The sequence below is a fragment of the Syngnathus acus genome, chromosome 24 (genome assembly GCF_901709675.1).
Source record: "Syngnathus acus chromosome 24, fSynAcu1.2, whole genome shotgun sequence".
Classification (NCBI taxonomy): domain Eukaryota; kingdom Metazoa; phylum Chordata; class Actinopteri; order Syngnathiformes; family Syngnathidae; genus Syngnathus; species Syngnathus acus.
The window spans coordinates 792,721-819,214 of record NC_051108.1 but is presented as its reverse complement, the minus strand read 5'-3'; the positions used below and the strand labels follow the sequence as shown (position 1 = coordinate 819,214).

General features: G+C 48.3%; 3 protein-coding genes across 3 annotated transcripts; all 3 read left to right on the top strand.

Moving 5' to 3' along the window:
- Nucleotides 1–559: 559 nt before the first annotated feature.
- Nucleotides 560–4,879, top strand: mtmr9 (myotubularin related protein 9). Its single transcript, XM_037244572.1, has 11 exons — nt 560–646; nt 949–1,167; nt 1,248–1,356; nt 1,428–1,553; nt 1,692–1,865; nt 1,931–2,148; nt 2,344–2,505; nt 2,577–2,718; nt 2,790–3,010; nt 3,092–3,243; nt 4,066–4,879. The coding sequence occupies exons 2-11, from the start codon at nt 986–988 to the stop codon at nt 4,227–4,229; spliced, it is 1,650 nt and encodes a 549-aa protein (XP_037100467.1). The 5' UTR covers nt 560–646; nt 949–985; the 3' UTR covers nt 4,230–4,879.
- A 1,139-nt stretch (nt 4,880–6,018) lies between these two features.
- Nucleotides 6,019–9,496, top strand: tdh (L-threonine dehydrogenase). The gene is made up of 9 exons (XM_037244573.1): nt 6,019–6,252; nt 7,339–7,516; nt 7,681–7,723; nt 7,796–7,866; nt 7,943–8,092; nt 8,171–8,343; nt 8,420–8,510; nt 8,582–8,851; nt 8,929–9,496. Exons 1-9 carry the CDS (start codon nt 6,034–6,036, stop codon nt 9,066–9,068), a joined length of 1,335 nt encoding a protein of 444 aa, XP_037100468.1. The 5' UTR covers nt 6,019–6,033; the 3' UTR covers nt 9,069–9,496.
- Nucleotides 9,497–11,561: 2,065 nt separating this feature from the next.
- Nucleotides 11,562–24,249, top strand: pinx1 (PIN2 (TERF1) interacting telomerase inhibitor 1). The gene is made up of 8 exons (XM_037244592.1): nt 11,562–11,633; nt 12,195–12,304; nt 12,482–12,574; nt 12,703–12,781; nt 13,059–13,148; nt 16,176–16,258; nt 22,643–23,076; nt 23,494–24,249. Exons 1-8 carry the CDS (start codon nt 11,615–11,617, stop codon nt 23,522–23,524), a joined length of 939 nt encoding a protein of 312 aa, XP_037100487.1. The 5' UTR covers nt 11,562–11,614; the 3' UTR covers nt 23,525–24,249.
- Nucleotides 24,250–26,494: the final 2,245 nt, after the last annotated feature.

The window sequence follows — 26,494 nt, the reverse complement described above, 5'->3', positions numbered from 1 at the left end:
ACCCAATGGTGCATCTAAAGACAGACCCACACGAGGCTTCATAATATCTGATTCGATAGTCATTTTCCATCCGTATAGCGCTTGTTGGATGACATGGAGTCCGCATCAGCTGATTAAGGGCAAGACGCGATGTACATGAACAGTTTAAAGTCAAATGAACCAAACAAGAAAATCTTTGGAAAGTGCAAGTAAGCAGGAGTACCGGGACGACCCAAAGAACTGAGCAGAAGTGCTAGCCACTCACTAGATCGCCTTCTGGTCTTAGCCCTTTCGTCAAAACACAAACACATCTTCTTTCCACTTTGTCTAGATTTGCCTGCATGGCATAAACTTGATTGAAAATAAATCACCATTGCAGCGCGTATAATAAGAAATGTTATCCAATGCTGCCCCTTGGTGGCCATAATTGGTATCGCCAGTTAAGCGAAATTGGTCATAAAAATGCCTTTAAAAAAAGTAAACGTAGCGACTGACTACAAATGGATACAAACATTAAAAATAACAATCATCGATGAACGTTTAAAGTGAATTTTAAGTAGCAAGTCCAACACTGCAGTGTTCGGCACGTGACTTGTTTCCAGTCGGTGTGTTATTGTTGACGGACGTGCGTCACTCCTTTCGGCAAACAAGCAAAATAAGCGATCAGGTAATTGGACATCAAATGTATCGCATTCAGTACATATGTGTATCCTTTCCTTCTGCGACACGCATAGTTTTAGCCTTACATTCAAACAATTTGTGCCGCATACTTCCCGTATTTGTCATTACTAACTAGCTAGTTAGCATTAGCCAGCTCGCCCCTCGCTTGCAGCAAGCGCTGTTTTTTGTTTTTTTTAAATCCACATTTTCATTGTCACTTGGCAGCAACACGCAAGAACGTTGGATAAAACGGGATATTGCGGAAAATAGCCCATGTACAAGACTGTTCTTTCCTTTTACCTGCGTTAGTGTGCCTGCTGCACCTGCCGGGTGGTCAGGCGTAAGAATGGAGTTTGCAGAGTTGATCAAGACGCCCCGGGTGGACGGGGTGGTCCTCCATCGGCCCTTTATGCCCACCGTGGAGGGAACCTTGTGCCTGACGGGCCACCACCTCATCCTCTCCTCCAGGCAGGACAACACGGAGGAGCTGTGGCTGCTTCACTCCAACATTGACTCCATAGAAAAGAGGTTTTTCCTCTACTGAACATTGTAAACATTGTTTTGTTTCGTGTGACATCTCATGACATGAAATATTGACTCTCTTACAGGTTTGTAGGTTCTATAGGTAGGATCATAGTCAAATGTAAAGACCTGAGAGTGATCCAGCTGGATATTCCTGGTATGGAGGAGTGTATCAACATTGTTAGCTCGACTGAGGTAAAAAGAAATGCATGGAACAAAAGAAGCTGGAACGAAGCGATACTTTGCTCATCTTCATTGCTCTCCAGGCCCTCTCGACACTTGATTCCGTCTCCCTGATGTACCCTTTCTTCTACCGGCCCATGTTCGAGGTTATCCATGACGGATGGAATTGTTTCCGTCCTCAAGATGCTTTTAAAGACCTTGAGTCCATGGTAGGAAATGCAGTAGAGCAATGGCGGGTGCTTGAGCATGGCCCTACCCGAGTCACCTTGAACAAGACAATACAAATATTTCAAATTGAATGTAACATGTTTAAAAAGATGTATTTTTATTCCGATTTCCTCTGTCAGACCGATGAGTGGCGGCTGAGTGAAGTCAACAAGGACTTCAGCGTGTGCCCATCCTATCCTCCCCTGCTGGCGGTGCCCAAGGGCATCGATGACGACTCGCTGAGAGTGGCGGCATCGTTCCGTCACGGCGGCCGCTTTCCCGTGCTCAGCTACTACCACAAGAAGAACGGCATGGTGAGCAAACAAAGCGTCTGTACTTTGTGTCGAGTGGCAACTCAAGTGTTGGATGTGCGTCGCAGGTGATGATGCGAGCGGCTCAGCCTCTCACCGGCACCAACGGGCGGCGGTGCAAGGAAGACGAGAAGCTCATCAACGCCACCCTGAGGCCAGGCAAGCGCGGCTACGTCATCGACACGCGCGCCATCAACGTGGCCCAGCAGGCCAAAGCCAAAGGAGGAGGCTTCGAGTCCGAGGCCAACTACCCGCAGTGGAGGAGGATCCACAAGGCCATCGAAAGGTGCTGGCCATTTCAAACAACACCAGAAAACAAGGCCACATTTCCTTCAGTTGGAACCCAGCAAATGCAATGAAAACAGCAGGGGCCCCCAAATTGAACCTTGTGGAACACCGTACGACCACAGTGGGTCAGAGTGGGACTCGGCACAACCCGACAAGCTTTATTCAGTAAGCGCTCCTTGTTTCATTGTTTCAGGTTCGGTGTTCTGCAGGAAAGTCTGATCAAGCTGGTGGAGGCATGTAACGACCAGTCGCACAACATGGACCGCTGGCTCAGCAAGCTGGAGGCGTCCAACTGGCTGGGCCACGTCAAGGAGATCCTGACCACCGCCTGCCTGGCAGCCCAGTGCATCGACAGGTTCCGTGCTTCTTGACTCCGTTTTGATTTCGTGTTTGCTGATTTCTTACGCTATGTATGCTGCGTCTCAGGGAGGGAGCGTCCGTCCTCGTCCACGGCACAGAAGGCACCGACTCCACTCTCCAAATCGCCTCCTTGGCTCAGATCATCTTGGATCCGGGCTGCAGGACCATCCGAGGCTTCCAGGGCCTGGTGGAGCGGGAGTGGCTCCAGGCGAGCTCCGCTCTCTTCAGACGGGCCATTTGGAAGCACGCAAACCAGTTGACAACTTGTCTCGTCTCCAGGCGGGTCACCCCTTCCAGCAGCGTTGCGCCCAGTCGGCCTATTCCAGCGGCAAACCTCGCCAGGAGGCTCCCGTCTTCCTGCTCTTCCTGGACTGCGTGTGGCAGATCCTCCGGCAGTTTCCCTGTTCCTTTGAGTTTGGCGAGTCCTTCCTGGTGCTGCTTTTTGAGCACTCGTACGCTTCCCAGTTTGGCACTTTTCTGGGCAACAGTGCGGCAGAGAGGTAAAGCCAGCAACTCGTCACGCTGCGCCTGCCTGCCTGCCCTCGGTCCTCCTCCGGCCTCCCCATCACTGTTCCCCACAGGGCCAAACTGTCCGTGTCTGACAAGACGGCGTCGCTGTGGTCGTGGGTGAATCGGCCGCAGGAGCTGGAGCGTCTGTGCAACCCGCTCTACGAGGCCAACGGTCTGGTCATCTGGCCCTCGGTGGCCCCGCAGAGCCTGCTGCTGTGGGAGGGTAAGATGCAAAACCACATCAATAAGAAAAGACCAAGTGTCAGCCAAATGTTCCACAAGGGGTCGCTGTCGTCCTGATGAGCCAATGCGGCATGTTTGAGGCTTCTCAAGTCAGCTTGATTCCGTCGGGTGTGAGGCATCACACCATCTTTCTTTTTCGAGCAAAACTGCTTGGTTAGAAAGCATCGATAGACACACGTATGTTTTAGTGAAAACAATGTGTTGGGCCAAATCACCAAGCTGTGGTCCACATCATCAGAGATAAGATTAAAAGGGTTTGGAATGGAGACCACATTCATAAAAACAAAGTATGTGGTGAAACTCCATGTTCCGTGGCGCGCTCACGTGTTCGTTCGAATAGGCGAGCCTTCGTATGACTGTCGGCGCTTTTCGCATGTTGCGGATTGTTCACATTGCTTGAACTTGCTCGCTCACCCGCCGGCCGACACGTGAGAACATTGCGGCGCTCAGGGGTCGGGGGGGTGCATACATTTGCATGCCGAGCCGTTCGGTGCGCCACACGTTTATTTTTGTGTCCGCGTGTATTTGTTTACCACCTGACACATTTTGGAAAAACACAAGGACCCTTGTGTGCCTGCGAGTTGCGATAAAGTCAATAAAAGCACATGTTGACATTTCCGGCCGGTATTAATGGCCGCCTCATAAAAAATAGCTCGCAAGTCATAAGGAACATTTATGACTTACAGGTGCAGCTATTGACTGCGTCAATATAACTTTGTTGCGCTTCAATTGCTCAATTTGATTTTCATTCAGGACAAGGGATGACTTCCTTGTTAGCTAAGCATTTTGCGTTTGGTTCCAGGAGTGTTCCTCCGCTGGAACCGCTCGTCCAAGTGCCTGGACGAGGCCCACGAGGAAATGGTGCACATCATCGAGTACAACAAGGAGCTCCAGAAGCGGGTCAACCTCCTGCGCCGGCAGCTGGCCCAGTTGGAGACGCAAGATCCGCTCCTGCAAACGCCCTAGAAGCGCCCGCCGGCCGGCCCGCCCGCCGGCAGGCAGGTAGAAAACCAGACGCGCCTCATCCACTTCCAAATCAATGCGATTGTTTTATGTTGACGTCACACGGCTGGCTGCTCTTTGCATTGCCGTTCATTTGCTCGCGCCGAACATTCCTCACACGACAGCGGACGGACCCACATAACCTGTCTGTCCTACAGAACGTAAAGTAGTTGCTGCGGGGGCACTCCACTGGTCACCATAGCAACCATTGGCTGCCATAAGGCAGAAGATGACTTATTGCGGCGGCAACATAAGCGTAGCGAGCGTAGGCGGGGTCAGTGAGTGGGCGCTTTTACGCTTCATCTTGATTGTCCAAAGTTAATCGCAGCCGCTACTTCACGTTCGGTGTTCTCGTCACATTGTCGAGTCACTCGTCATCTCATCTCAGAGCATCGCTGCAGAACACTAATTTGTTTGACCAATGCAGGTCATGGAGAAAGAAGAAAATGTGATTATTTTCCAGCTATCTTATTTTTGTTATGGTTTACCGTGCAGCTTAAAGTTGATTTGAATTGCAATCGTGCACTTCAATCCTCAAATATGGTGGCATAACATTCCGTATGTATTCCTGTGCTTAAAATTCAAATTGTATGTTTCCAGTTCCCACACGCACATGATGCAAATGGTTGTTTTGTTTGTGTGTGTTTGCGCAAACAGAAATTATTGTACTACTTTATGTTTGCACGACAGAATGACGCCTCATTAAAACTTTCAAGTGATGAAAATGGTGGAGGAACATTTCTGCATTTCATGCATCAGCTGGCGCCGTGGACAGCTGCTGCTGTTTACATCCGTCCTCCACGTACCTTCAAGGACTGCGTGAAGGTTGTGACACACAACTTTGTTTTTGGAAAAAGTGTGTCAGCTTACTGATTAACTCGCGGGGGGGTTTGTCACGGGATCGTTCCTCATTCTGCTTCGACGGGAAACGGGTGCGCCGGTTTGTCCGCTCGCGCGCTGGCGTTGACCATAGTCCCGCCCCTTTGAGTTCACGCCACTGGCCTAAACATTGTCACGCTTCTTTGGCTGTCCTCTATCAAGTGCAAACACACCAGCAATGTCAAATGTTTTTTTTTCTTGGACGACGGGCACTTACTCGTCTGTTGTAAAAAAGGAAATTCATGCGGACAAAGTGCTTTGAGGTGCTTGAGGGGATAGAGAGATTATAAAAAAGAGAGAATAGTTTACCTCCATAACATGGTCGCCGTCGGAAGGAATCTGAGCATTTCCAAAATGATCACTTTTGAGAAAATCCAAAACATGCCATCTTACTTACGCCACCTCCCCAAAATCACGTTCAATGGCTAATTGAATTCATTCCAAAAAAGGGACTTTATTATGCTACGCTGCCATTGATGAAAAGGCACGGGGCAAGCACACAAAAGCTTGTACTATTTCACAAAGGCAAACATTGTGTTCCCAAACTCTTCAAAGGTCTTAAAGCCATAAATGATGCACTAAATAAAACAATAAAATGACTACTGTAACGAGCCCAAAAATGATCTGTACAGCTAATCAAAGCATTAGTGAGGCAATATAATGCTCCTCGTGGCTCTTTAAAACTTGCCAAAATGCTTGAAAAGGAGTTTGAAAATCGGCCAATAGTGAATAAGTCGATCATCGCAAATTGTGTAAATAATGGAAAGTAGAAATGCAAATATGACGGGGAAAAAGCGGTGTTCGGAAGTTTTGTACGAGGAGGGAGTAAACAAGCACAAGGCTCACGAGAAGGGACGGTCGGACGGACGCCAGTCCGCCGTGACGTCATATGGGCGCGGCCAGCGCCCCAAGCTGCGGCGCACCTCCGGGCGTCGACCAATCAGCGACGAGACCGGCTTCCCCTCGAACGCAGATGGCCTGTGATAAAGAGCAGCAGCTGATGCAACACTGGCTTCACATAACACCAAGAGCATCACGCACGACACACGCCCGAGCGAGTAACTCGTTTAGACCAACTCCAAAGCCAGTCGGACTGCCTCCAGAACTGGTGAGTACGCACAAATTCAACAAGAACACTTTTATTTTCGAGGTCAATCTTCCGTATCGGAACGTGCGCTTCCTTCTTTTTAACACGCACTGCGATCGCCAAGAAATGACAGGAGGCCAACATTTGATGGAGGCGTTTTGTCAATTTCAGCATGATTTTAAGCCACGTCCGTTTTGGCTGCGTCGACATTTCTCAACACTGCGGCCCACATGGCGTGGTGGGTGCTGGTGGGCTCCTTTGTGCACCACGTCAGCCTCTTTTATGCGTCATGCGCGCGGGGCGTTTTTCTGTCAACGCTGCCACCCAACCAGCCATTCAAAGGCGAACACAAAGGAGCTGCTGCGTAATGTTTCGGGTGGTCGCAGTTCCAATAAACGCCCTCGCTTGCTGATTGGGCGCCGCCGAAGGCAGGGCAGCCTTGTATAAAAACGACTTTATTTCACTTCCTCCTCTCTTTCCTTGTGCGGGAGCTGCATATTACACGCGGTGAGTACTTTGTCCCACCAAAACAAAAACGCGTAAACTGGATGGAAATATCGTGTGATTAATGGAAAAATTCTTAGTGGTGAGCTTAAAGTCTTTACATGTTCCATACAAATAGTGGTAATAAGCGAAAATGGTCAAATAAAAGAAACGGTGTGTACATTTAATAGAACTGGCAATTTCATGAGCTGTTCATTTCATGTGTCCTTGATGTTAGTTCAGCGAGTTTTTGTCGAATCAAAAGAAAATGGAAGATGTCATCTGCGTTGAGTCGAGGGCAAATTACAGGAAACTCCACATCAATATGTCATTTTTCTACATTTGTAGAATTTTAACTCGTAAGTTTTGAAATTTGGGAGTCCATTTTGTTTATATTAAAATGCAGCTTGCTCGTCTTCACTCATCTGTGAGAGAGAGAGAGAGAGAGCATGTTGTCCACCGCCGCTTCTACATTAGCTTGGTCAATATTTGCATTCTCGAGACATGGAAAAGATCCCGTGTGGCCAAAACATGGTCACAACGGGGCCTTTCAAAGATGCACAAACGCTAGCAGTCAAATGTATTTTCCACCCAGTGTGACGAAATATGAATCGACCCTTACAGGTTACAAGTATGGCCGTCATCAGAACCCTCAGCAAGGTGGCCAAGCAGGCGTGCGGCTGCCGGCCCTTGGCGGTGGCGGTGCGCTCCATCAGCTTCTCGCCGCGCCAGGTCACGTCCGACGCCAGCTTCCACTCGGTGTCCTTCTCCGAGACGGACCACCCCAAGGTGCTCATCACGGGTGAGTGAGTGAAAATTGTAAGGAGGTCGGTCAGTGGGTTGCGGGGGCTGGCAAGGCAACCCGAGTAGTGTACCAGCTCGGAACAAAAGACCCTCAGCCTCATCTTGGCTTTTGAGTTATTTGTGGTTTCTCTGTGGAGCTTAACTGTCAACTGTCCATTGCAGGTGGCCTGGGGCAGCTCGGCGTGGGGCTCGCCAAACTCTTACGGTAAGAATCCTTTTTGGGCCACTGTGTGTGTGCGTGTGGTGGTTGTGTAACACGCCTCACCTCGCTCTTCAGGAAGCAGTTTGGAAAAAACAACGTCATCCTGTCCGATATCAGGAAGCCGTCAAGCAGCGTTTTCCACAGCGGTATGTCAGCTAAGGTTCAGAATCATCAATGGGCAAGGTGTCAAATTTGTTTGCGAGCCTCCCGTGTCGCCATCAGGCCCGTTCATCTACTCGGACATTTTGGACTACAAGAACCTGCGGGAGATCGTGGTGAACAACCGCATCACTTGGCTGGTCCACTACAGCGCTCTTCTCAGCGCCGTGGGCGAGGCCAACGTGGCCCTGGCCAGATCCGTCAACATCACCGGTGAGCCTCTCGCAAATGTCTCTATTTTTTCATGGGGGGGAGTTTGGCTAAGCGCTCGCTCCTCTTGTCGGTGGTCAGGCCTCCACAACATCCTGGACATCGCCGCCGAACACGGCCTGCGTCTGTTCGTCCCCAGCACCATCGGCGCTTTCGGACCTACGTCGCCGCGCAACCCCACGCCCGACCTGTGCGTGCAGAGGCCCCGCACCATTTACGGTGTCTCCAAAGTCCACGCGGAGCTCATGGGCGAAGTAAGATGGAGGATGCGTTCAGCTGGTGGTCAAGGATTGAAGGCTTAGCTTGTACTACTCTACCTCCCCCTCTCAGTACTACCACCATCGCTACAGCCTGGACTTCCGCTGTCTCCGCTACCCTGGAATAATTTCCGCCGACTCCATGCCCGGCGGGGGCACGACAGGTGAGGGATCGTATACTTTTTAATCGTCGTCTATTCCCAGCGCTCGCTCACATGGATTGAACGGTTTCCAGACTACGCGGTGCAGATCTTCCACGACGCTCTCAAGACGGGCAAGTTTGAGTGCTTCCTGCGGCCCGACACCAGGCTTCCCATGATGTACATCGACGACTGCTTGCGCGCCACCCTGGAGGTGCTGGAGGCGCCGGCCGACACGCTCAGCATGCGCACGTACAACATCAACGCCATGAGCTTCTCGCCCGAAGAGCTGGTGCGGGAGCTGCGCAAGCACATGCCCGAGCTGGAGGTCTCGTACAACGTGGACCCCGTCCGGCAGGCCATCGGTAAATTCTACTTTGCGTGAGGCCGAGCGTGAGCAAAAAATGTGCCTTAACCCCGCGGGGTCCTTCCCTCCCCGCAGCCGACTCCTGGCCGATGGACTTTGACGACTCCAACGCCAAGCGCGACTGGGCCTGGAAGCACGACTACGACCTGCCCGAGATGGTGCAGACCATGCTCAACTTCCTCAGCGGCGACACACGCATGGCCCACGCCAACTAGCCGCGCGGCGCCTGAGCTAAGCTAACGCAGCTTTTTTGTACATAGTGTATAGAATGACCAAAGAGGGATACACACTTGAGGTGGTGGCCTGTGTACATAGTCGTTTTCTCTCTCTTTTTCTCTCTCTCTCTCTTGCTCGCTCGCGGTGCCCTTTAGAAAAAGCAATCCTGTGCAAGGAGGTGTGCTGAGAAATACTTTTGCAGAATTCTTTTGTTTATTCCACAATATAATTTATTCTTTCTATTGGTGTTCAGTGAAAGCTCTTTTAATATTTCCAATTGATTATTTTTTTTGTCTGAGATGTGTAAATGGTTACGAAAAAGCTTGTCAACATTCTGTCTGCGTTATTTTCAGGGAAAAACTGCTTTCTTTGTTTCTTTTCTGCTGTTACAATATTTTTGTGGACAATAAACTACTTTTTTGGCATATTTTGGCCCCATTTCTATTTTTATCCTGATTTACTAGACATTCATGGTTTCGAATTGAAACACTTCAAAGAGCAGATAAGCAAAATTGTGCACTGGGCGCAGTCTTGACATTTCCGTACTTGCCCTGCGGCTTTGCACACCTGTTCAGGTTTTTCATCTTCCAAAATGTGGGATGGCCACAGCTCACAAGCAGCTTCATTAGTAGTTTTGCTACGTTGTCGTTTTGTCGGCCAACTATGGAACCTTTCCAGCCTGACTTTGATATGGTTTTGTAAGTCTTGACAGGCGGCAACCGGTTTGCCTGAGGTTAGTATGTAGCGCTATTTTGATCTTGACGCAGGAGTTTATGTAATCCCATGAGCCTTTCCGCGTGTGTGTGCATGTGAAGCAAAGACGAACGAAAGATGAGAAGCATCACGCGACAATAATAGTTGACTTTGAAATGAATTCCGTGTGCAGTCACGCTGGTGAACGAGTGACTCTTGAATGGCCTTCAAAACAGGTTCAGAGGGGAAAAAAAAGTTCTGTGGCTTTTAGGTAACAAGCCATCGGACCATTTTATAGTATTAAAGAATACAATTGAAAACATGACACTGCTAGCTAGTGGGCTTGCATACTAACTTTTTTTCCATGTATATTTTTGTTCTGCAAAGCCCAAATTGTGAGTTGTGTATACGTTGGGTGAACATTCTGAGGTTTAAATGTTGCCTTCCAAGAAAAGACGCAAAGTCGGTCGTTTCTCACGCAGCAACAAAGGTCATCGGGGTGGTTGAACTGGGGGGAGTCCTTCCTTTTCAAGGCACTTATGTAAGCCGCAGGCTTGGCTCCCGTCAGCCAATGGGAAGGCTCCCAGTGCTCCGGCGGCTGTAAGAAGATTCCCACTGTGTGCCCTGGCTTACATGGGAGCAGACGAGAGGGGGGTGCGAGAGATCCATAACAATTGAGCGCCGTAGACCTGTTGCCGTGGCAACGGAGGCCCACACAACCGTCACCACCCCGTGGGGTCGGCATGTAAAAGCAGACTGCATGTTAGAGAGAAGCGACCGTTTTTTGTTGCTTTCAAGAGCTTCCATCAAGGAGTTTTTGTCACATTCATTTTAGAATAATAACGAAATAATCATAATAAAAACCTGTTGCAGTTCAAAGTGGGTCAGGGCCTAGTTACTCTGCAAGTTCACCTAAATAGAGAAGAGTGAAAGTGCACTAAGTGTGTTTTTGCTCCACTGGCTTAGTTGTCTATACACCTCTTTTGGGTCAGCTGTCCAAGAACGCTTGCATCCAGCATTCCTGCAGAATCTCGCTGGACGACTTCAACTATCCAGGAAGTCAACACTGTTTGTTATTGCCCCGTGCTTCTTGATACAGAGGCAAACATTTTCGTTTACATTTTAGTAACTCGAGGGCGCGGTTTGTTTTCATCCGCTCAAAGACATTATTTTGACAATTAAGGCCGCAAAATGACCCAAAATTATACGTCCAAGTGAGCTCCCAAGGAAACGCCTTGGACTCGCCTTGTGAATCATACTTTTAAATCATAAGCATTTAGGCCAAAATGTCGCCTTGCAAATAGCCAGTTACATAAAAAGGGGGACAAGAATATTGCCCAGGAAACCAGCTGAGCCAAAGGACTGCAGTTGGCTGTTTTGGGTTGTCAGAACAAGAGGCCATATTCAAGTGCAGCTCTCAGTGTCCAAGTCATGAAATTATAAACTGCTGCAAAATTGTATTACGCTTGGTGAAGTGTCCAGTTTTATTATTTTTTTCTTCAATGCATGTGACCCCCCTTCACCCCCCTATAAATGGCAGCGGAGGGCTTTCGGGTTCATTGAACTTGAATGGTGATAAACGTCTCTTTTCTATGGATGTGGCGCCCTCTGTTGTTTTGTTTATAAAACAGCAAACATTTAAAAAGTTCCTGTATTTAAAAACTTATCCAAGAACAAATACATAAAAAAATAACATCACTATACGCTCTCTGTGATATACACGACATTATTGAAAATGGATGGATGGATATTGCAAAAATGATTTTAAACAGGCAACCGATAAGACGCCGTGTTATTCTCGTCAGGCATCTTGTGAGACTCCTACACATGAAGCCGGTTTAAGACCCTCAGGATGTCCATGCTCGCCGAAAGTAAGGACATCTATTTATTCGTTTGATTCGCTGTTTTTATGGATATTTGACGATTTTCTTTTTCCCAGTAATGTGTCTGTTCGTGTATCAAGTGATAAACCTTTAAATGAATCGAACAACAGTGCCTGTCCGTCAAAATAGCGCCAAAAGTGCCAAAGGCTAACATTAGCTTCTCTGACAGTGGGCACGTGTGTCGTCATTTAAAGCGTGCCTGTTCTCGTTATAAATGTTTTATTACACTTTGTTCTTCTTACTATAATGTAACGTAGTGTGATTCTTAGCTTATTTGTTACTCAGCTTTGTTTCACGGATGAAAAAGACGTATAGAGGAGGCTACAGTTAAGCCTTCAAAGTACGGACTCTGAAATGTTACTGTCGTACACCTGTAACTAAAACAACGCGTAAATACAATACACGTTTTTGTTACAATGCACACTCCCCGAAAAACCTGCCTGCATACAAAACCGAACCCCCCTCCCCGATCACTTGCATTGACTTTGGCAGTGTTAATGAATTTTCTAAAAGTAATTCCTCTTGTGGAAATGCTGCTCTGATTTTCAGCCCGTAGAAAGCAAAAGTGGTCGGTGGACCCACGGAACAGTACTTGGAGCAATGACGATTCTAGGTTTGGGCAAAAGCTGATGGAACGTATGGGCTGGGCCAAGGGCAAGGTGCGTGACCCAGCTACCCTCTTGGTTCATATGATGCATTTGGAAGCGTTCAATGACAACTTTAGAAATAAAAATCCCATTCACCACATGCAATGAATGTATATTCAATTCAATAGAAATGGATATCAAAAAATGAGAAATGATTTTGACTTGAGTGGACTCCTCTGTCGCATGTAGGGCCTGGGCAAACGTGAGCAAGGTGACGCCGAGCACGTCAAAGTAAAAGTGAAAAACAACACCCATGGCCTCGGAGCTGGCGTCAGCCAGGAGGTGAGCTTGTCTTTCACTTAACCTTTGTTTGTTTTCCCTTCCTGAAAACAGAATATGCCTTGCGAGTGCACGAGTTGTCTCGGTGTGTATTTCTCTACCGATTCACTTGAACTGCTTTTTTTCTCCAGGACAACTGGATCGCACACCAGGATGATTTTAACGACCTCCTTGCTCAGCTCAACAACTGTCATGGCCAAAACAACTCTGGTAATAAAAGACACATTTTTCTGACTTGCGTTATGAACCAAAACTCGAGTTAGCAAGCTACACACCTCCAGAGAAGAAATTAAGAAACTGTTGCGTTGATTTCTTGACATTTTCTTATTTGTGTGAGCATATTTTGAGTGAAGCCTATGTTGTTGTATTTGTTTGGGACACTAGAGGGTGATGCAGTGCAACAAACGAGACGTGTGGGAAAATGAAGTAGCACACGATTCATTTAGATTTCTCTTTCATGCTTTTTTCCCTCTTTTATGCCCTACAGAAACTCAGCCAGAGGAGCGGAAAGGCTTCAGCCTGGAAGAGAAATCCAAGACATCCAAAAAGCGAGTCCATTACATGAAATTTGCTAAAGGTGCGTGCCGTGCCCTTTTACTGCAGTTGGAACATTTAGGACCAGTAGTCTTCATTTCATCTCATCGTGTACATTTCCCACCTATTTTAAACTTATCGTCTAAAATGCATCGTAATGCTCATCTGAAAAATCTGCCATTTTGTTCAAGCGAGATAGTTTTCTCTCTCTTGCGCCGTAATTGGATTTAAAACGAGTCCTCTAAAATACCGCCAAGCGTTTGGCTGCAGATCACACCAATTCCCTTATTTTTCTTTATTACGAATGTTAAACTTTGATGCCATCCGCTGAGACGCACCCCCTCGCTTGGCTCACGGCTCAGACGCTCTTCAGGACTCCGTCGGCCCGTGCGAGGTCACTCGGCCCGGTCACTGCCAGGGGAGTTTTTTTTTTTTTTTTTTTTAACTTTTCTCTTGCATGTCAGGAAGTTTTGCCAGACGAGGCCGACACAGTGATAGGCACAAGGAGGAACTCGTCGTTAGGGATGACTGGAGAGCAAAATGAGTAAGCGCCAGGTCATATTTCATCACAAAGCCACTTAACGTTTGCACATAGTTGGCAGATGAAGGGCTGACTGGGGTTCACTTTGATTCAAGAAAAAAAATTGGTGAAAGCGCCTCGCATTAATGATGCAAATGACATTCCGCTTGCGCCAATAGCTTTCATTGACAGTCGAACATCTAAGGTCAGTCCTGGAATGCGTTGCAAGAAAGCTCAGCTCAAAGTATAACGCAACCAAAACATGACAAAGGGCTTCTGTTGCTTTTTGGCCGAACTAGGAAATGCGCGTCTTGAGCTAGGCTGACTCACCGAGTTGAACATTAGCTGCATTATTACAGGCTATTTGTCATTCACTCCGTGGACCGCCTCATCTTTTTGTCATGATTGCGACACATGCTTAGATAAACTCTCTTGGCTTTTCTCCCGCAAGCTGAATTTCACCGTTGAGAAACGTTTTTATTTTTTTTTATGGGCGGACGAGTTGACATTTGTTAAAGTCGTTCATTTTTGCGGTAGCCGGTAAACATCTGGATGTGGAACATCCCCACGTCATTCGGCGGCCGCTTCCTCTTTCCTGTTTGGGGCATCTGGCGCGTCCATTTATGTGGACGCAGCAGATGACCCCGCCTGATTAAAAAGCAAATTGTGTCCGCTGGATGTCAGCTACCTGCGCAAGGGTTGATGCTGCTGCTGCTGCTGATGATGATGATATATTTTTGTGGAGAGAATCATGAACCCCAGCAGCGGACCTCCATCTTTGTCCCCCCCTAAAAATAGCCCGCGTGACAAGTGGCTCTAACAATAGCTTTCTGGTGAGTTTTCAGCGGTGATGAATGTCTACGTCCACTTTGTGTTGATTTCTTTCATTGTCTTTGCCCCGGGACGTCCTCGCACCCCCGAGCTGTCATCGGTGTGACGGCCCCCCGGGACTTTGACAAGTCCTCCATTGGAGGAGACCCCTTTGAGTCGCCGCCACCGTCGAGAAAAAAGGAAGCACCTGACTCGATGGCATCTGTCAAACAGTTTTGTCTCGAGCGGAAGGCTCATCATGGGAAATTGAGCTCGTGTGCGTTCACAAGATTCCCGTTTTTTGCCAGGGGCATTTTGGAAATGTGAATCCATACACAACAGATTTGCGGTTGCCAGGATAGTTACGGGGAGGTCGGCCGAGTCGAGCGCCGCTTGCCGTGCCTCCTGTGTGTTGCTAAGCAGAAGTCAGAATTACCTCTGCCAAAGAGGTTTTGTTTTGAGATTAGGCCAAAAAGCGACCTAACCTATTGACACCGAATTTCTAATTGCTAATGTGATGCTACGGTACGTGAACGCTTAATTAGCAAATATTTACTGGCGACGAGGTGAAAATGGCAAAAGTTGTCTGGATGGTTCCCTCCCATTTTTACCGGGCTGCTGCTTTTTTTTTTATTGACTTCCTGTTGGCGTTGGCGCTCTCTTTCTCCTAGGATTGATGGCGTTTGTTAGCGGTGGTTTTGTGTTTGCGAGGGGGGAGTGAGTGAAATCTCTGCTGCTTAGTGGCAGGCCCGCCCGCGGCATAAAGCGGTAACCCACTTTTAATTGCCACCTCCATCCATCAGCTGTCACGCCCGCAGCCCGCTCCTTACATTCTTCCTGCGCCGTGCGTATCATCCACCATTGTGTAATCACCGCTTCGATTTTATTTTTGGAAATAACGCTCGTAAGGTTGTCCGGTCGGACCGCTTCGGCGAAGCCCCGGCCGGCGACCCGATATATCGAACAACACGCTCGGCCCTCTGCCACCTTTTGAACGCGAAAAAGGAAACGTGGGCTTTTAATCACCACATTATTTGCACTTTCACCTGCCAGCCGGCCGTTTTTTTTTGACAGCCTCTTCCTCTCCCGCACCTACCGACAGGTCACCCTGGACCCGTTTTGAGCAGCGCGTCCCCCCGCGCTCTCCTCCCGGCAAGCCTATTTATTTATTTATTTATTTAACTGGCTTTCTTGGTTGAGCTTCTCAGAGCCTCGCATGCGCACGGCGACTTCCAAAAGCCAAAGGGTGTGCGGGGAGATAGAGCTGGTAGAGCAATAAATAACCAAATGTTATCAGAGGCGCGCTGAAGGAAGAGGATGCAGCTGTACGAACAGGACCCGGGCCCGAGACGGACGAGCGTGCGCTCTTTGAGGCCGGCCGGGGCCCCGAGAGTGGTGGGAGTCTGGAGGCGGGGCCCCGAGTTTATTTTTCTTTGCCGTTTTGTCCCGGCAGACACAAGCAAAGCCGCCCTTTCTTCAAGTTTACGTACGTACACTTAAGATGTCTGCATAATTCCGCCTTGGCGACAGACGTCGCGCTTGACGACGTCCTTCCGCACTTCGTATGCTCGTAAGTGGGAGATGTGGCGCTTAATAATCGCTTGAGTCGCCCCACTGCCCCCCCACCCACAAAATAAAATCATTAGCTTTGTTCTGCACCGATATATTTGGTTTTGCTTTACCATTGTGTTTTAAAAACATCAAAATTCATTTCTTCTTTTATGTCTTTTGTCATTGCAGGTAAAGACCTCTCCTCCCGAAGTGCAACGGACCTCAATTGTATCTTTGGAAAGAGAGCAAAGGTTAACAAACGTCACGAGCAGGTATGTCACACAAGTACTTTTAATTCGGGACGTCGGATGCTACTCAATTTAGACCTAAGCAGCAATTTTCCTTACAATTGCCTGAAAAGAAAGTCCATTTTCTATTCTTGGCGTTCCTAATCAATAATTGGCCACAAGAGGGCAACCGGTACCGGTATCAGATGACACCAAATAAATCATCCGACTGAAACGTTGCGGCACTCTCAAGTCAAGGTCCAACTGTACGTGAAAACAGACATCAAACTCCAAATGGCGTCGCTTTTCCCACCTGGCCCGAGCTGAGCTAAAGTGCGGCGGTGACCCTAAATTACCGGTGCTGATGCAGGCCCGAGTTTGCTGCGCTGTCCCTCCTCATGAGGCGGCCCGCGGCCCGGGATTAGCCTGATCGCAGCGTGCGGCTTTTAACGTCGCCGGCAGCGGCCATTGATGGGTGGCGAGAGCACCCAAATCCACTTAAAGGATTTGCACTCTGAACCGCCGACACCACGTCCACCTTCTGCCATCACACGCATGTCTCGCGGGCCTCTCCTCAGGTGAAGTCTGATAAAAACTGCTGAGGTCTGTGAAGGAAAAAAAAAGTGTTTCCATATTTTCTCTTGGCAGTTTTTCAAGTTTGCAGCTCTTTTTGTGCAATGATCATTGCCTTCTAATTATTTGAGGTTTGCAGTAGCTTTTAGCCATGATAGTCCAAATTATATGGGAAAAATATGAAATGTAATATTAAACAAGAAAACTGTCCGCAAACAAAAGGATGAAGCGTGTTAACTAAAATATGAATGAAAAAAGATAAATAAAGTGAGCCACACGGCTGATGCAATTCGGCTGCATGCTACGCCTCTGCAGAGATGTCGAAGGCTCCTCGGTAACGTGACACACATTTTTTTTTTCCCCTTCATTGGCTTTATTTGTTATCTCCAACATTTGTCTTGAAGAAATTGGCATGGGCGAATCCCCCAAACAAACCCCCTCGCAGGTGTCGAGCCGGCGCATCACAATGGCCGCCGCTCCCCGGCCGATTAGCATTGGAAAGGCGCAACGCCGTTCGCTCCCTAATCGCTCGGTTATGGCTTGTTATTTTTCAGCCAGGGGGGACGCCATTGAGCGACCGTATTGGAAAAAAAATTCAAGACAATTACAATGGCGTCCCGCGAGGCCTCGTATCCGAGCCCGGCAGCCTCCGAGCTGCGCGGGTGATGCACGACCCGCTCGGCTATTTACAACATTGAAAATACTTTTGCTATCGCCGTCCGCGAGCGTTGTGGCTCATCCGCATCCGGGAGACGCGACCCGATCTGGGTCGGCTTGTCGGCACTCGCGGACACCCCGTCATGAACCTTCAAGCGCTTCAGTCCGCCGCGTCCCGTTCCAGGCTCCCGTCCGCTCGCCCACCGCTGGGCGCTTTTCCTTCCTCTGCGGTGACGTGCTTCCTTCCTGCTCACCTCTTATCGCTGCTGGCAACGCTCCCCCGACACGCACGTGTTCATCAAAGCAAAGACAGACGGGTCCGGCTACATCAGGTCCACCTGAGATCCTGCCCAGATCTGCCTTACGACAACAACGAGGCTCACTTTTGATTCCGGTGAAGCCACGGCGGTCGGTTACCTTCCGGTTCCTCCATTGGTGAAAATGGGAGAGACCATCAAAAAAGAAATGCATCAAGCAATTAGTTGCACTCCATAACTTTGTCAGCAAAGTTGAAAAAGGAAAGCAGTGTCATTGCAAGCCTTCCACTTCCCTCCATGTAGCAAATGTATGACATCATTTGGGCCAGCAGTGAAGCGTCCGTCCATCTGCACCGCCGCGCTATCCATCACCCGTCCCACGCACTCCACCCCCCCTCCCCTCGCGCCTCCTCTTGTTGCCCCCCAACACAATTACTCAACGGCGTGACAAACGACAGGCCGGCGAGGTATCAAAAAACGAGGCGGCCGCTTTTTAAATGAAGGCGCTCTGGCAGTCTCCCCCCGCGCTTATCGGCGGGCGAGCAGCGCCCCCGGCAGTCCCGCGGCCCTCCGCCGGCCCACCCCGACCTCCTCGGGGGGTTTCGTTAGAGGAGCCGCTCGGAGGCTGCGGCCCGGCTTGATTTATCTCCCCGGCACCTCTTGGCCGGTCCGCTGGAGCCGGCTGAAAAAGCAGACCAGGCTTCGGCGGGCCGCCGGCCGGAAAGCCCGGCATTAGCCGAAATAAACCACTGTGCCGCCCGGTGAAAAATGGCCTCAGATTGGCTAATTAATCAGTCAAAGGGGAGCACGGCGGCTGGCGACTTGAGGGACCCGGGCGGGCCAGCGCAGGGGGCCTGCTGATAAATAGACTCCCCGCCGATTCATACATCAGCAAAAGTTAGTCATTTTTTAAAAGCGCCGGCTCAGTTGAAAGGTGGAAACGAGGCACGCTTTTATTTGCCCAAGTGCACATTCCGAGCTGTCTGCGGTGACACATTTCTGAATCGTAAGTTTTTTTTGTGTGTGTGTGTTTAGTGGCCATGTGAAAGAAAATAATTTTTAGTCGAGTCAATGTTTACAGTCAATACACAGAAAATGGGGATGCAAAAATCTCACATTCAATTTTCTGTCGGCCCATTTAATAGTATCAAGATTTTTGCAAAGAGTTTCCCAATCAAGCAAGCAAGCAAGCATCCCCAAATTGGACCGAGTAACCAGATGATTGCAAAGTCCCCTTTTGCAATTGCTTTAAAGATGATTTAGCTCAGGCCTTGTTTTGGAGTCAGACGCTCGGCACTACGCCCGGCCTTCTCGGGGTCAGCGTGACCCCCAGCCACCCCCACCCTACGGCCTCTCCCACGCCTGCTGCGAGCTGAGCTGAGCTGAGCCCTGTCGAGGGGCACCTGTTGCGAGGCTTGGCCGCCCACACCTCGTCCGCGTGAAATATCGCATGGCGGCAGGGGTTGCCGCGTTTAGGTGGAGGGAGGGGGGCGCACTTTGTGATAATTTGCTGAAATTGCATTCAACAAAAAACCTTTACTAGAAAAGAATGATCAAAATTAGCAAGTACCGGGATCCACAAAATATATTTGAATTCATCCAAGCATTGAAATTTTCACTTTTTATAAATATTCTGATTTGTGCCGCAATCCAAACATTGATTCGTAACCGTGCAAACAAAGCAATTTGCTTCTCAACTACAATTATTTCAACATCTCAATTTCATCCTAAACTGAGTCTCGGTTGTCATGACAATATTTTGCTTGTGTTGGTGCAAGAATGTCGTTGCCGTGCTGAAGTTTGGCGTGGCAGTTTCACGGTCCGCTGCGCTCTCGCAGGGCGTCATGCTTAAAGTGAGCCACTCAGATAACACCTAATTGAAGGCTTAACCTTTTGTCCGCTACCCCCTTTACTCACCATCACCCGTCGTGCCACAACATATCAACACTCCGCTAAACGACGCTCCCCACCGCCAGTCGTACGTTTAGCGCCGTCGGCCAGCTCGCTGACACTTACAGATTAGCGCTGGAAGGAGGCGAAAAAAACAGCAAGAAGGTTTCTGCGTCTTACTTACGACGGGGCCAGGCTAATTAGTGTCTGCTGAAGCTAACCGGCCAAAGATTCCCCGCTTTAATCACCGACTTGAATAAATCACGGCCAGGCGCCGTGGCCTCGCCGTCGTCCCTCCGCGGGCTCGGGTTGGGTGTTTTTCGCCAAGCGTTTGCGGCGGCGAGCAAAAATGAGACGCTCACGCCGCATGCATAATTCCGCCTTCATTTGTTTAGCTTATGATAAACGCTCTCTTATTCAAAAGTCATTTATTTTCTTGGGAGACAACACCGTCCGGTCCTTCCATGTAGTTTGCGGGAAGAGTGTGGACGGAAATTCCAGCGTTGGTGCTGAGTGACATTGCGGCAAAGTTATTGATGGCGACAGTCGGTTGTCTTATTTACCAGGGACCTGTTTTTTTGTTTTTTTTTTCCTCTCTCCTCTCTTTTCCCCGTCCGCCCACATCAAGGCCATGAAGGATGGTGCTGCTGGACCCTGGCGCTCATCAGGGAGCGACAGCTGGCTAATCAGGGCCTGATCCATAGACCCCGAGTATCGCCAAATTTATTATTGTGGCAGGACAATGAGGGCACCCGCCGCAATTACCAAGCCAAGCAATATTGGCTGCAAATGATCGGAAAGGAAAAAAACCCAGCAAGTATATTGCATTAAAAGCATTTTTCGTCCCACTCCAATAACCGCGACCTCATCGTGCGTTCCAGGGAGTGAATGAGTTAACGCTAACGCATTCACTCATTGTCACATATTTTTGCACTATTGTGCATGTTGCCGGGCAAGGTTTGACTGGACGTGGAGCAAACGTTATCCAGCGGCAGCCAAGGCGTCCCCTCGGCTGGCCATCCTGCTCACCGCCCGCCCGCCTCCTTCTTGAATGCTCTTGGCACACGCGGCAGCTCCTGGCTTCGCCCGCGGCGGCTTCATTAGCTGCGAGCGATAAAAACTGCACGCTCTTGTCGGAGGCGGCCTGTTGAATGCCTTCCCGCCCGCTCTTCTTTTCTCATGGAGCCTCCACGGGCCCTCCGTGTGTTACTCCCCCCGCCCCCCCATTCCACGGCCCCCACCTGGGGCGAGCGCGGCACAGGAAAGGCCGATAGCGAGCCAGGCCGCTCCTCTGCCGAAGGAGCCTTATCTCGGGGCTGCACGCGGTGCGCTGAACGCATCCTCTTCCTGGGGTTCAGGGCCGGCCGGGAAGGAGGAGGAGGAGGAGGAGAAGGATGGTGCTTTGACATAGGTGCTTTCTCCAACCTTTCCAATTCTCACCCCAAATGTGGACGAAGCTGGGAATGCCAGAGTTGAAAATGAGCAAGATTGAGAGAGCACAACATTATCAGGGGGAAATTCCATGTCACATTCTAAAGTTATTAAAAGGCGTTTCAAAGTGTTGCGTGGCAACCGGTAAAATGTCCGGCGCTCACATTTCACATGTTTTGGTTTTCTTTTGTTGCTAGCAAAAGCGCTAATTACATGTTACAGGAAACCAGATGACCTGCTCAAAGGAAGAAAGCAAATCCTAAAATGTGTCCTAGTAACTTGTTGCCATCGACAATCTGTCAGGCTGCCAATAGCGCTGACCGCAAATGCCCAGCGCAGCACTTTGCTCTCGCGTCGTGGTAATGGGCCCCCCCCCCGGCGGTGGCGAGGACCACATACCAAGTTTTGAGCCACTTTTCACCTGATGGAGATGTTTCTCCGCTACCCGCCTCCCTGCCGGCTTCCTCTGGAGAGCGAGTAATTTCACAGGCACTTGTAAAGTGGCCCGCAGCCATCTTGCCCCAAATCCCCGCTAACACCTTGTTTGGCGTCGTCAGCTCGCTCCAAAGCCCCGTCGCCGCTCTCCGCGGCCATTGTGCGAGTATGGATTTTTCTCACAACTTGCAAAAGTTTCCTTTAATGGCCCAGCAAGTGCAAAGGTTTTCTGTGGTCAGGCTGAAAACGTTGTTGTTCAACTCGAGGAACTCCGTCGCAGTCATCAACCATTGAATGTTTGATTTCTCTCTTTTATTTTTGCAGTTCGATCCCTCCTTTGTTCATCACTTTTTTTTTTTGATGTCACACTGCCGCCTTAATCAATGATATCTATACGTCGCGCAATCATCTGCAAAAGTATTGACGAGCAGGTGCTCTTTGTGCGTTTAAGATTGATCGCTTGAATGCTAATCAGCCTTGAGAGTCAACGTAGTCGCGTAAAGAAAGACAAAAGCTTAAAGGCCAAACAGCGAGGTGACGCCACACAACGGGACGCTTTTCAATTTGCCTCTAAAAGGCCGCCCGAGGTAAGTGCGCATTGTTTGGCGCGATCCTCAGGAGGAAGTGGCGTATTCTTCCGCGCAAATCATTATGCATTGAGTAGGCCATTAGGAAAATGGAGACAAATGGCTCACCAGCGCCAGGTGACAAATAGACCCGCTCGGCCTTCCTGAAGTCGGCCAGGTTTCGTCTATTCCGCTGCAGCGCCTGATTTAAGGGGCCATTTTGTGGTCTTGCTCTGGCCCCCCCCCCCCGTTTACATCCAAGGACAGGAAAATGTGTCCAAATGGAAAATGGAAGAGGTTGAACTGACATCAAACTTTACTTACTGAATATTGGTTTGGACCTTGTTGTTCCAACGTGCTAGAATTGTCACCAAGCCATTTGTTTATCCATTCAATCAGAACCATTGTTCATGGCAAAACGAGTAGTGCAGGTTCAGATGTTAGGCAAGGAGGCTTTATTCATACTAGCTCGTTAGGAATAAACCCTCTCTGTCAAATGTACACGCTTGTTAAAGTTTGGACATTTGATTTGAAATGATATCAAATGTTGTTTTATCTCGTGACGCACAAATCACCCCATTGAATGGACTTCACAATGTACCTCATCTTCTCTTCTTCAGGAGAGCGGCAACGATTCCGACTCCACCACCGGGCAGTTGACCAGCACCCTCAGCACGCACCAGTACTTTGCGCAGAGGATGGCCCAGCTGAAAAGGGCTCGCGGTCAGAGCGATGCCGCTGCGGAGGGCTCGGAAGACCCCAAAAAGAAGAAAAAGAAGGCTAGAGAAGAGATGGAAACAGCTAGCGGTGTGAGGGAAGCTTCGGAGTCCTCAAAAAAGAAGAAAAGACAACTTGAGGATGCTGCGAATGAAAACTCAGCTGAGGAGGCCTGTGAGGAGCAGAAAGCTTCCAAGAAGAAGAAGAAGTCAAAGAAACAGAAAAAGGACACGCCGAGTGAAACGACGGCGGTTGAACATGAAACATCTGGCGAGGGTCGAGAGGAGACGGTCCAAAAGAAATCCAAAAAGCACAAAAAGAAGAAGCCGCAAGATATGTGAGCAATTGAGGAAATGAGATTTGAATTTTTAATTTTTTTTGGCATCGATGATGGGTAGCAATGACGGGTTAAGCCACATCAGACGTACCGCAAAACATTCTGGAAATGAGCCATCATCGAAGGCGCGGCTTCAACCCCTCGCATTGTTGCCACCCAACCCAAGCCATTAATTACATTCATTGAAATAATGAATTCACTGGAATAACAAGCCGCTCCAGCACCTTAACCACAATTTCACCCCGAGTGACATTGGCATTAATTCAATTGGATGGACTCATTTTGAGATGTGACCACAAAAATCCCATCTGGTTTTTCCAAAACAGCCTAAAATGGAGTTGAGCACGTTCTCTGCTCGCTTGATGCTAATGCTAACACATCATGGGAAGCGCATATATGTCATTGTTTCCCTTTCAGGAAAGTTGCGGTTGACGCAGGTGCTTGTTGACAGACAACCCACCCACCCGTTCGTCACGAGCGCATGCATCGTGACGGACCACCTTGACGGTAACGAGGAAATCCTTTTTTTTTTTTTTTTTTTTTTTTTTTGGATTCTGAGCACGACACACAACTAACGTGTTTGTCCGTGGCCGCCATCACGGCCGAGATGACTCAGACCAGGAAAGAGCAAAGGTGACATTTGTAGTTTGTTAAGGAAACGCCTTAGAAGTTCGTCATTCCTTTCTGATTTATCTGGAGATGCAAAACACCATGAATGGACTTTGAAAAAAACAACAACAACACGCTGTACACAGTCAGTCAACGGGGCGAACGACGGGCAACGGAATATTGTGTATTTTCCCACTTGTTTCTCAAAATAAAATCTAGGGCTCATTTTTGAGGACACCTTTGACAAAAAGAAGATCCAACTCAACTTTAGGAGATAAGAGGCCGTGGCTTGTTGTCGCCTCTGCAACAAAAGTTTCCACGTTATGACAAAAACAATGCAAGCCTTTTTGTGTGTTATCAAGAAAATGGTCCTTTTCTCACCAATTCTTCATGATGAACTCCAAATTTAGGGCTCAGCTTTCATGCAAATTTGAGAGCACAAGAGAGCAAAACAATTGAAACTTCTCTCTCGTATTTAGGTAAGTATGATCTCAACTTTTGATCTCAATCTGATGACAAAACAAAAATAAAGTACTTTCATTCGAATTTCTCTGACAAAACAAACACAGAATTTTTGGTCTTATTTCTACTCACAAATATGTATCCATATATAAATCTAAAAATACAGAGGTAGACTTTGTGTCTGATTTTCTGGCAATTTCCCGAGACATAAAAGTATTGCGCATGACTTTTTGTCTCCTTTTCAACTCATTTCTCATGAGATGATTGTTGTGACTTCCACCTTTTGGGCTGGTGCTTCATTTGCTCCATTCAACCTGCTCAAGTAGTTTTTGTTTTGGCAGGCAGAGCAAAACAATGCCAGTAAATGCGCTGCCCCCCTCCAATGTAATTTTGTGCCGAATTTGACTCATGTTTGCATTGTTTTTTTTTTTGTAGCCCCTTTGATGAAGCGATGTTATCGTCTTTGCAGTTATGTCGGGGCGTTACGATGGTCGACTTGCATCATGTGCCCAACGTGCTGACTTTCACTGCAAATCAGTGTTTTGAGGGGAAATGCGAGGCTATACATCACCCATGTGTCTGCGGGAGGCACAATCTGGGGTGTCAGGTGGCGTATCCTCTTCCTCTGTGTGGGAAAGATGGCCTGTTTTTTTTTTTTGCCCCCCAGACTGCACCCAACTAAGAACAAAAAACAAGTGTGGTATTTTGAAACATTCAACTTTTGCTGGAAAGAAATGTGTTGAGCTTTCTGCTCATTGGTGCCATATTTGTAGAGGCCTCTGTGTTTTGCTTTGCAGGTTATGGATAAAGCCATGTGTTGCTCCACATAGTCGGTCAAATCCAGAAAAAACGACCAAAACTGCGTCTAAAACAAACCCAAATAAAGGCAGACCCGGCCGGATAAAACGATGCAGGCATCTGCGCAGTCTGTCGTATGGGTCAAAGGTCAACAGGGGCAGCACCTTCAAGGTAAGCCATGCACTTGGCACAGCTGTACTTATGTTCCTCTGTGGGGGCCTTGATTTGGTCCGTTTTTTCAGATGTCGCACGATGAATGTGAGAAAAACTCGTTGCAGTCGCGTTTTCTCACGAGCACTGTACAGAACGCCGCTGAAGCGCTTTGATTGGCAACAATTTGGCTGTGGGGAAATGCCTAACCGCATAAAAGCCGTTAAAAATAATGTCATAATTAGCAGTAATGACTTGATAAAAATAGCTTCGAGCAAAGTTTCAAAACTGAGAACAGATAAACGACTAAAATGATACAGTTGGCAATCAACTAAAACTTTATGGATTTATTTAAATAGATGGTAAGTAAGATAGTAAAAAGAATCAAATGTGATGAAGGTAAGAAATTGAAACTCAAATGTTCAAATCAATCTTTGTGCGCACAGTTTACCGGTTTGGTCTGTTGGCACATGTCATCCAAAGGTGAAGCTGTCAAGTGTTCATTTATGCCAATGACCACATTGACAGATAAAAGTAGTAGACCTCAAATTGAGCCTTGTGGGACACACAAGCTTGGCTCTATGCATTACCTTTAAATGACTTTTGGACTCGCACAAATTGGATATTTATGCTGTATTATGTATTTTAGTCACTTTGTTAGGAAAGCGTGGTCTGGTGCACTCATCTTCCTGATTTAAATCTGTCAACCAATAGCCTCTGACCCGCCCGCTCTCAGTAGCTTCGTCTGTCTGTGTGTGTGTGTGTGTGAGCTCCTCTGGCTACAACAAGCCATGAGAATCCTGTCAACAGGAACTGCCAGATTTGATACACGCTCGCTTGTAGCCACAGAAGGAAGCTGATTAGTGTTGCAAGTGTATGTTCAGCTTTTTATCTCGCAAGTGTAAAAATAAGTTAACTACCCAAAATCCTTCATTGTATGTGATAGGCCAAGTTAAAGTTAGGTGCAACTTTGCAGGATGGAAAGTTGGCCTTGAACTTATGCATGTTTTAAAAGAATGGAAGGGTCAAAATTTGGGGGATATTTTTATTTCTAAATAGAACTACTAATCATTTTTTAGGGGAGGAAATTGTGCAATTAAATGTGGTCATTTCATGAAATTGATAGGAAATCAATTCACCGTGACCCAAAATGGCAGAAATTTCGGGAAAATACTAAAAACTAGACGCATATTACGTCACTGTCAGGAGTGAGTTGGGGTATCGTGCTTTCCAATGGCCGACGCCACCTGATGCGCTTTTTACGCGCACCTGAACGCACCACAACAACAGGTCTGATAAGTTTTTGGGCGCGTCACGGCTTGCGCCACCAAAAGCATCATCACCAAAGAGGAATGTCAACCTTAGACCAAAAAAAAAAAAAAACTAGTTTCCATCCTGT